The sequence below is a fragment of the Mus caroli genome, chromosome 9, assembly GCF_900094665.2.
Source record: "Mus caroli chromosome 9, CAROLI_EIJ_v1.1, whole genome shotgun sequence".
NCBI lineage: Eukaryota > Metazoa > Chordata > Mammalia > Rodentia > Muridae > Mus > Mus caroli.
In genome coordinates, this window is record NC_034578.1 from 102,944,530 (window position 1) to 102,955,256 (window position 10,727).

The 10,727-nt window shown below is 52.4% G+C and overlaps 1 protein-coding gene across 2 annotated transcripts in view; it reads right to left on the minus strand.

The window, feature by feature from the left end:
• Positions 1–10,727, minus strand: part of Gnai2 (G protein subunit alpha i2) — a 21,732-nt gene that overhangs the window by 3,995 nt on the left and 7,010 nt on the right. For both annotated transcript variants that reach the window (XM_021172474.2, XM_029481316.1), the window contains exons 2-4: positions 2,274–2,316; positions 1,900–2,041; positions 1,551–1,711 (exon numbers count right to left, since the gene is read on the minus strand). In XM_021172474.2, the coding sequence (XP_021028133.1) occupies positions 1,551–1,711; positions 1,900–2,041; positions 2,274–2,316 (346 nt within the window). The remainder of the gene's footprint in view (positions 1–1,550; positions 1,712–1,899; positions 2,042–2,273; positions 2,317–10,727) is intronic.

The following is a 10,727-nucleotide window of genomic DNA, read 5'->3' on the forward strand; positions in this document are numbered from 1 at the left end:
CAGTGTCTGCCTCGATATCCCCGCTATGCCTTCAGGCTGGGTCCAGGTCTTGAAGTGGCTGCCTTCTATTGGTCTTTTGTTCTTGGGGCAGGGGTGCTGGGGCCAGCAGGCAGCCAAACCAGGCCAAAGGGAAATGATCTCAGAGAAGCAGGGATAGAACAGAATAACAGGAAGGGCCACGGGGGACCATGACGCACTTGCTGTGACCTGCGTACCAGGCTCCATCCCCTGTGGACGGAGCCCCTAGCCTAAAACCTCAAGGTGAGTTCCACACCAATTTCTATCCTCTCAGCAGGTGGGCTCACCCTAGGAGCCTCTGCTCTCCTGGGGTCTAGCCTGTGGCTTAGAGTATCGCCCTATACTCCTCCTGAAGATGAGCCTGTGGAGGCAAAAAGCACTCTGGCTGAGCAGGCCCTGTGGTGACCACCCCAATTCCTAGAGCAGAGGCAGGTGTGCAATAGGAAGAACGTGGGGAATAAAGAAAAAGGAAAGCAGAGGAAGTGGAGAGGGGGCAGGACATGGCGCCATCCTTCCCTCCTTGAGTACTGGGGACAACGAAGTAGTTTTGGTTGTCAACTAGTAAGTTGACAGGGCTCACCCCCTCCCTGCTTCTGTAATCCACAAGCTCAGCTGGTGGCTAAGCCCGTGATTTTGGGGTGGGGCAGTGCTGAAGCACGGAGGCCTCCACAGATTTGGCTATGATCCCTAAACTCCCCGAGGGTAGGAATGACACAAGGGAAGTTAGAGAGGACAGAAGAAGCCTGGTCACGTGACTGAAGCAGGACTTGGGATTCCTAACTAGGCAGATCTACCTAACTCCTGTGAGGTCTAGCCCTGCTGAGCAGGCTCAAGATCTGATGGGCAATAGGGACCTGGAGGGGTAGGGCTGGCTAAGTGAAGCAGAAGCAGGGAGGGGGAGTTGAGCACCCTGCCCAGGCCTGACAGACAGACACACTGCTGGAATGCAGGGGAATTCAGAATTGTGTTCTGGCCTAAAGGATCCAAGCCTGCTGTGCCTCTGAAATTCCTGGGTCACTCCGATTCTCCAGCTGAGTCCTGGGCTTGGCTCAGATCCAGAAAAGGTCAGAAGCAAAGTCCAGGCTCCAGCTTGTGCTCACATCCGTCACCTCAGAGACAGCCTCTTCCTTCTCTGTGGGGCTCTGAGCAACAGGCCTGAACTCCTGTATCCTCAGTGACAGCCTGGAGTTTAACATATGTCATGCCCCGGCCTCAAACCCCTCCCACTCTTGATTTCCTACTGACACCTTCAGCTGTCATTGCTTAAGGACCTGTTTTTTGCACTCATCACTGTGTCCCTGACACTTTGCACAGAGCAGGTGGCTGCAAACATTCTTCAGAACGATCATGTGTGAAGACAGATAAGGCTAAAGGAGCCTGAAAGCCACCGTGGCTGTCGTTTCTCCAGGCCTTCCGACAGCATGCTATCCCAGAGTTTCCACCCAACCCACTCCACTCCCAAAGCCTCGGTGGGCAGTCATCAGCTTCTACCCTGGGAGCGCCTGCCGTGCCCAGTCCCTTGCGGTACTCACTAAGCGGCTGAGTCATTGAGCTGGTATTCTCGTGAGCGGCCAAAGCAGGCTTGCACACCGTGGTCAGCCCAGAGCCTCCGGATGACACCGGACAGGTCTTCAGGAAGCATTCCTTGCTCCTCTGCAGCACAGGACAGGGCGAACAGCTGCCTGGCATCATCCTGAGCACAGAAACGGGAGGTCAGACAGACAGACAGGTAAAGAAACAAACGCCCTCCTGACGGTTAGAGGGCAGGGAATATTCTAGAACAGGGCCCAGGCTGGTACTCTCAGGCTCCCTAGGACAAGACGTGCCCTGAAGGCTTCTGGGAGCCAGGCAGAGAGGAAGGGGTGGAGGAAGGGCACGCACCGCACGCTGGGGGTCAGCAAAGTCAATCTGCAGGTTGCCCATGGCCTTCACGATGGCCATGATAGACTGGATGGTGTTGCTGTAGACCACGGCACGGTACTGCCGGCACTCCTCTTCTGAGTAGCCATCTTCATGGATGATCCTGATAAAACAGAGGTCATGAGTTATGGTCCACCAGCCACAAGAAATCCCACAGCTACCCGGGAACTGCCGGGGACTGCTCCAAAGAGGGGGAACAGCCCCTGACCTACAGAGTCATATTGATATAAGTAGCAATGGGGCCCTCTGGGACAGGTGGAGACCAAGCAGGGGAGACGAGACAGGCCCAGAGGAAGGTGATGGTAAAACTTTGGTGACTTCCGCATACCACTTACTTCATCTGCTTGACGATGGTGCTCTTCCCTGATTCTCCAGCACCTGGAACAGAGGGGAGAGATGAGGAGGAGGAGGACAAGCCCAGTGGGCTCCGTATGCAAACAGCCTACTGCCATGAGCACTGAAGGTACTTCCTACCTTTTACACATTGGTGGCACAGTGAGACAGACGGTGACTTACAGGGGCCACAGTGACTAAGGAAACCTATACCCTCTGCTCCTTGGCAGGCTCCATGCAGGCCTCTGCTTCCCTAAGCTCCACTGTCTGTCAAGGATCCTGCCATGCCCCCATCTCTGTCCTGTATGAGTTCAGGGAGTTAGCCAAAGTCTTAGGTCCACGTTCTCTACTCTCACAAACACAGGCTTGCCACCCTGTGCAAGAGCAAGGCGGGAGGGGGGGGGGCGGGCTGGCAAGATGGCTCGGCGGGTAAGTGCTCTTCCGAAGGTCTTGAGTTCAAATTCCAGCAACCACATGATGGCTCACAACCACCCATGAGATCTGATGCCCTCTTCTGGTGTGTCTGAAGTCAGCTACAGTGTACTTACATATAATAATACATAAATCTTTAAAAAAAAAAAGCAAGGCAGGGCTGGCTGGAAGGTACCCTGCACACTGCCAAAGGGCAGGAAACGCTCCTTTTCCCAAACTCTGAGATTTAGCTGCTAAGAAACCTACAAGGACCAGAGTCACATTCCTGTCCTTTGGACATGGCCCAAGACCTGGCCCTCTGCTTTCTGGACCAGCTCTGTCCTAAACAGATGGAAAATAGAAACAAACACACACACAAGCTCTGACTCAAGCCTCTCTAGGCTGGCAGAGCCCCTGTCCTCATTTCTCTGTGACTGGTTCTGAGGTTTGTTGGTCTCTTCTGTGTTTGCCACAGCAACTCCATTAAACCAGTCTTTTCTGATCTCACTTTACAGAAGGCACTGAAGTTCAGAAGCGAACATTCTTGGAGCAGGATCATGCAGCCCGCATTCAAGATGACACCATAATGTCAAAATGAGCCCAGCCTCCATCCCAGCCTCTGCCTGTCCCCTCACCAGCTTCACTCCTGTACCTTCCAGGTACTGCCTGCTTCTCGCTACCTGTTCATCCTGTCCTCTTTCCTGGGAAACCCTGCCCTGTGTTCTGTTCACAGGACTGACCTATGTGTGGGTTGAACTTGGGAACTCTGTCCTTCTATCTGGATCATATAATAGGGCTAACGTATTAACAAAAACACCATCAATAATGATGATGGCAAAGTTGTGACAAGCACCCACTGTGTGCCAGGGTTTCATGTAGACCAGGTTGGCTTCAAATTTGTAATGCAGTCAAAGATGACCTTAAATTTCTCAACTTCCCGCCTGGAATTACAACTGTTTATCAACATGGCAAATTTTTTTCATTNCAGGCTTTGATTTAGGATGCCACAACTCATTCCCTTCAAGGCTAGCTGGCTTTCTTCCTTCCTTCCTTCCTTCTTTTTGGTTTTTTTTTTTTTTTTGGTTTTTCAAGACAGGGTTTCTCTGTGTAGCCCTGGCTGTCCTGGAACTCACTCTGTAGACCAGGCTGGACTCAAACTCAGAAATCCACCTGCCTCTGCCTCCCGAGTGCTGGGATTAAAGGTGTGTGCCACCACGCCCGGCCCCATTCTTATAATTTTAAGGCAGGGTCTGCTATGTAGCCCTGGTTGGCCTAGAACTCGATATGTAGTTCAGGCTGGCTTCAAACTCCCAGGTACACCTGCCTCTGCCTCCCAGGTGTTAGGTTTGCAGGCACCCACCAGTATACCTAGCCGTTTGGTTACAGGTTTTAAAAGATTTTATTTTGGACTAGAGAGGTGACTCAGAGGCTAAGAGCATGTACTGCTCTCCCAGGAGGCCTAGGTTTGGCTCTCAGCACCCATGATAGATCACAACTGTGTGTAAACACAGTTCTGGGGGATTTGATGCCTTCTTCTGGCCTCTGTGGGCACCTACACACATGGTGCATATATACACATACAGCCAAACACTCATACATCTAAACTTTTATGCCTACATCACATGTGTGGCTGATGACCACAGAGACAGTAAAGGCTGTTAGATTTCTTGGAATAGAGTTACAGACGGTCGTGAGCCACAGTTCCATGTGGGCACTAGAACTGAACGTGGGTCCTTGGGAAGAGCAGCCAGTGCTCGTAGCTGAGGAGTCACTGCTCCAGCTTCCCTTTAAGTTATGTGTATAAGCATTTATGTCCGTGCAGGTCCTGCCCAGAGACTGAGAAAAGGTGTCAGTTCCTCTGAAGCTGGAGCTAAAAGTGGTTACGGGAGCCACCAAAACGGGCGCTGGGGACCAAATCTGGATCCTCTAGAAGGAAACCAAAACCAAAACAACAACAAAAAACAACACTTTTTAAAAGATTTATGGGCTGGTGAGATGGCTCAGTGGGTAAGAGCACCCGACTGCTCTTCCGAAGGTCCAGAGTTCAAATCCCAGCAACCACATGGTGGCTCACAACCATCCGTAACGAGATCTGGTGCCCTCTTCTGGAGTGTCTGAAGACAGCTACAGTGTACTTACATATAATAAATAAATAAATCTTTATAAAAAAAAAAAGATTTATTTACTTAATGTATGTGAGTATACTGTTGCTCTCTTCAGACACACCAGAAGAGAACATCGGATCCCATTGCAGATGGTTGTGAGCTACTAAGTGGTTGCTGGGATTTGAACTCAGGACCTCTGGAAGAGCAGTGCTCTTAACCGCTGAGCCATCTCTCCAGCCCCCACATTTAAAAAATGTGTGTACACATGCATGCTCGTCAGTGTGTGTACATGCTCGTCAGCATGCGTGCATTCACCTGCAGCAGTTAGTTCTTGCCTCCCACCATGTGGGTCTCAGGGATCAAATTCAAGTTATCCAGCTTGGTAGTGAGACTTTCACTGGCTAAGCTATCTTACCAGCCCCCATGTCCAGTTTTTTTTTTTAATTTAAAAATTTTATTTTTGTATTTTTAATTATGTGTATACGTGTGTGTGTGTGTGTGTGTGTGTTATGTGCACATGCATGCAGGTACCTACAGAGGCCACTTGATGTGGGTGCTGAGAACTGAACTCAGGTCATCTGAAAGCAAGAAGCAGGCTTTACTGCTGAGCCATCTCTCCAGCCAAGCCATGCCTAGTTTTGTTATGTGGTGCTGGGGTCCAACTGAACCCCAGGGGTTCACACACACCAGTTCAGTGTTCTACCACACCTACAGAATGCTACTGTATTTACTAGGTGCCTTTTATTGTTGTTGTCTGAGACAAGGTTTCTTTGTGTAGCCCTGGCTGTCCTAGAACTCACTCTGTAGACCAGGCTAGCCTCATACTCACTGAGATCCGCCTGTCTCTGTCTCCTGAGTGCTGGGATTAAAAGTGTAGGTCACCACTGCCTGGCTTACTAAGTACTTTTATCTACACAGCAAACCGAGGAGGCACATGCTGTAATATAATTAGTCCTAACTGAGAGTCGGGCACCTTGCTCTACACAATCCACCCTAAAGACCAGTCTCTGAGGTGACCAAGAGGCAGCAAGCACCAAACAAGTGAAGACAGGATAGGCTGACAGATCTCATCAAGTTTCAGTTTCCCCTTCCCAAACCCATATCTCATTGGGGAAACTGAGGCAAAGTTGTGATCCACATGAGTAGGTCTGGATCTATCCCCAATCCAGCAGCTGCTCTGAGGGGAAGGTCTGAGTCCTTACAAATGCTGGCAGGTGCCTAAAATTACTAAGTACCTGACTGTCCTAAGCCTGCTTCCCAAGATGGTGTGAGAACTATTATGGGACAAACCCTGAAGCTTGGGCAGGCTTCTGTGGGACAGTGTCCTCTCTGGCTATGATCAATCCACCAAGTGGGGCTGTGCACAGCAGTGGAATGAGGCTCCGTCACATCCTACAAGCCCAGAGGGGTGCTCAGAAGGTCTATAAACCCTGCCCACAGTGCCCAATCACTGAGTACTAGGCCCGCAGGGCCTCAGTATCTACCTAGAGAAGGAAGGGCACGATGGCCCTAGCTAGCCTTCCTACTTGCTTCCACAGAGCAGAAGAAGGGAGACTCATCTTGGAGCAGAGAAAGAACCAGTCTCAGTCAGGACTGAGGCCTGATTCAGGGAACAGAGGCTAATGATGTGACCCCATTGACCAGACTCAAGGACAGGTGGGAAGGGTGGAAGCAGCAGATGTCCAGGGCACAGGAAAGCTCAAATGAAGGGTGTCCCCTTACATGACTTTGGAATTCCTGGCTATGGGAAATATTGGTTTCTCTATTGGTCACTGTGGGTAAAAAGGGCATCTAATCCTTTGACCACTCTCTTCAGAGGTGCTGTGGGCTACCTGTGACCCTGCCCAGTGCCAGGAACGATGGCACGAACTTGCTTTGCATTTCATTTCCCTAGCAAAGCTGGCAGACACCAAGAGGGCCACACCTGAGCAAGCCAAGCCAGGAACCAGGGTCACATACTTCTTGCCTCAGCCAGCTGAAGACCTGCTCCCACACTTCCCTAATGCCTCAGTTTCCCTTTCTCGGGCAGTCAGCTGAAGGCCTGCTCCCACACTTCCCTGATGCCTCAGTTTCCCTTTCTCGGGCCTCTCAGATTCTGAGTTAGAGCATTCTCCCTACCTAGCAGGGGTCACTGCAAACAGCCCCGTCTGACAGGTAGACAAAGCAAAGCAATGGGGTTTCCATCCCTGGGACTTAAGGAGGCTCCTTTGTCGTTGCAGCAGCTGTGACTCAGGCAGGAAGTAGCGAGAGGCAGGACCAGGGTGTGGTTGGCAACCAAGCAGGAAGTAAAGAGACATCAGGACAGAGCTGGGGAAGTCTGAAGCGGGACGCCCAGTGAAAGGTGCGTGGTGAAGACCATGGAGCTCAGGTAGGCTGCAGCAGACTCGGGGTTTCAGAAGCCCTGGAGCCACATCTTTCTTACGCCCCCAAATGCCCTTTCTCCATTACGGTGCATCACTCCTACCATCTGGGCTAGAGGGTGCTTGTAGTCAGTCAGGATCCTTCCCTGCCAGCCCTGTGCCTACCTCAGGGAGAGCTTCCTCAGACTGAGGCAGAGGAGCCAGCAGGGAAGCCAGCTGAACAGAGAGAAGTAGGAGTCAGCCTCGCTTGTCCCCACCAGCTGCTCCATCCCCAGCTGGATGAGGCCAGTGGGGATCCACAGAGGGTCCCTGGAGTTGGCCTTGACATTCCCACTAGGCTACACCTCTTCCCACCAAAGAAAACACCTCTGTAGCTTTTGTCCTGAGTACAGCTGCTGGGCCCACTGCAGGAGGGCAGTGATCTCAGAGGCTCCTCTGCCTAGATCATCTGCTTCTACATGCAGCACGAAGCTGTTCCTGTGGAGGGAACAGACTGAGGGGAAGACAGTACCACCTTGCTGCCTGACAAGACCCAAAAAGCCTCACCACAGTTGGGCCTGTAAGTTCAAATACTTGATGTTCATGTAGGCCCCAGCATGTACGTAAGACTGCTATTTGTCCATCTTGGGCCCGCCACCTCCTACCTCACGCTTAGGTATGACCTGCGGAGAGGCTGTGACCTACTCTAGTCCTTTCTGGCCTCAGTTTCTTCAAGCAGGCAGCTGGTCTACCTTTTACTTTTGGATCTTCTCCCTCCCCAGGGTCATGGGGAGGGGAATCTAGATCTCTCTGGTACAACCCTGCTGCCCACACTGATCCTTCCTGAGATTTCCATTAGCTTCAGCCCTTGCAGGTCTCTGGTATCTCGTCTGTAAAATAGAACACTGCATCTTCTAACAGGAGAGGGGTGAGAACTGGAACCAAAGCTCCTCTCAAGGCACCTCACCCAAGGCTAGTGTGCAGATAACAGTTGTTACTGTGGCTGGAGTTGGCTCAGCAGTTAAGAGTACTGGCTGCTCTTCCAGAGATCCTGGGTTGACTCCCCACATTCGCAAGGCAGCTCCCAACTATCTGTAACCACAACTGCAGGAGCTCTGACGCCCTCTTCTGGCCTCTGAGGTATCAGGCAAGCATGTACTACACAGACATACATGTAGGCAAACACACATACACTTAAAAGTAATAATTAAAAAAATACATTGTATGAAATTATCCAAGAATTAAATAAAAAATATATTTTAAAGAAGATAGTGTCTGGGCATGGTGGCGCATGTCTACAGTCCTGACACCCAGAGGGCAAGGTTGGCTACACAGTGAGACCCTTACCAGAAGGAAGTCAGTTGCCACTATTTTCCTATTTGGTGGAAGAGTAGAGATTTCTCCAAACCTCACTTCCTACAGTGTGCACAATGGCCAGCTGCTCTGGTCAGTCACTGGTCACTAACAGAAAGGCCCAGAGTCGGGTACCACAGTCATCTCATTTCAAGTACGGCTTCTGAAGACTCGAGAGCGCAGGGGTAACAGGCCAATACAGGGCGGGGAAGGCGGAGCGCCATCCACCCGGGACAAGGGTGAGAGCTGTCTCCTGCCACCGGCACTGTGCTCTGAGCCTGTCGCTTTTCTTACACGCGCGCGCACACAAACACACAAACACACACACACACACACACACACACACACACACACACACACCAGGGACTTCTGCATAGAAACCTCCCAGCTGGTGTGGCCCACTGACCCCACAACTCCAACGCTGGGAAAAGGCCTCCCCTGAGGCAGCTCCTGAGCTGGTGGGCTCCGGTGGAATTCACGGGCTAAGGAGAGGCAGCTGACGTGGCAGCCCCGAGGGCAGAGATTCTCGTGAGCAGCTGGGACCACAGGGTAGGCTTGGGCAGAAGCCCAGCTCCAAGCCACAGCACCAGGCCCGCCCACGCTGCCATCATCCCAGTGGGGCACAGTGGAGATGGGATTGAGCCTTGAGATGCCCACCCCACAGGTAACCCAACTACGAGAGTGGTACCACACCCTCACTGCCCTGTGACCCCTACCATTCTGGATCCTGTCTGTCACCTCCTTGCCCCATAGCCCAGGGTCTTAGGCTCAGCTACCACCAGGGGGAGCCCAGCGGCCAGAGACAAAGCAGAGGAGATGGGGGGCTGGGCAGCATGGGGAATGTTTTGTTTCAGCAAAGCAGCCTTCCCAGCTAGGGGTGGCTGGGGGAGGTGCCAAGACCCTCAGCCACAACCTCCGCCCTGGGAAGCCCCCAGCCAGCTCCAGAGTCTGAATTCACAGGAACAATGGAAACAGGAGGGAAGAAAGGAGGGGGGAGGGCCCAGCCAGACAAAGGCCCTCTAGGCCCCACCCCAGGCCTCTCTTCCTTCCTCCAGGTGCCTTTCTTTGACCCCCTTAAGCCCTCCAAGGAGGCTCAGCACAGTCTCACACTGGGGGAGGGGGGGTGGAGGGGGAGGACAAGGAGGTGGGGTTTTTGAAGGATCCTGCAACACTTCCACCCAAGACTGTGGCCCCACCTTCCACCAGGTGCCCAACAAATCAGCCCTGCATGCCCTGCTTCCTCAGGTTGTAGGTCTTACCACCTGTAAATCAATCGCCAGGAGGTGCCAAACAGGCAGGTCATTGGTACACCCTTCTTCCTAACAGCTTTTCAAAAAGACTCCTTTAGCTATGGTTTCAAGAGCCTGAACAATGGATATCTGTCCTGAATTGCAGTGACAGACAGGAGGCGAGGTGCCCGAATCCCAGGCCTCAGTGTCCCCATCTGTGAAATGTACCCCTCATGGGAATGTGCCAGGCCCAAGGCCTGCCCAGAGCAGTTTTCCTTTGGTTTTCAGGAACTCCAAACCTCCTCAGTGCCCAATTCAAGCCAGCAGTTGTCCATGTCCTTGTAAGTCCCAGTGCTAAGCACAAAGGCAGGGACAGCCTGAGATCACACACACAGAGGAATGGGTCCTTCTGTACCCAGGCCGGTGATAAGGAGGAACAAGCCCCATGGTTTCTGCACAGCCTAGCCACGGGGGCTGCTCTGACAACGCAGCAGAACCCCCTGGAACCTCCCACGGAAGGATGAGCCCCGCACACATGAGATCTGGGGGTCAGGAGGCACGAGCATGCGGTGCCACTGCTCGCAGCCCACACAGCAGCCACATTCAGCCAGCACACTGCACTGCACCTCTACACTGAGGATGCCATTGAGTTAACAGTCATGACAAGCCTTGTAGGAAAGCCTGCCTTTCCACCCCTGGCCGCTTCCCAGCATCCCTCTGGTCCAGTCTGTTTCCCTCAGACTGGAGGTTAGGGGAGGAAGAGGCACAACAGGGAAGTCGCAATTTGAAGTTACTGAGTGTGACATGAACGCTGTAAGGAAGGTGGGCTGAGAGGAGAGGTGGGGAGGGGCTCTGGAGTAGCCACATGTGCAAAGGAGCCCTGGCAGCAGGCAGGCTTCTGCCAGAAAGGCTAAAACAGAATCATGGCTCTTACCCTTCAGGGCATAAAAGGATTCAAGACTCAAGGTGCTAAGTAGAGGTGCACACTTTTTTTTTTTTTGGTTTTTCGAGACAGGGTT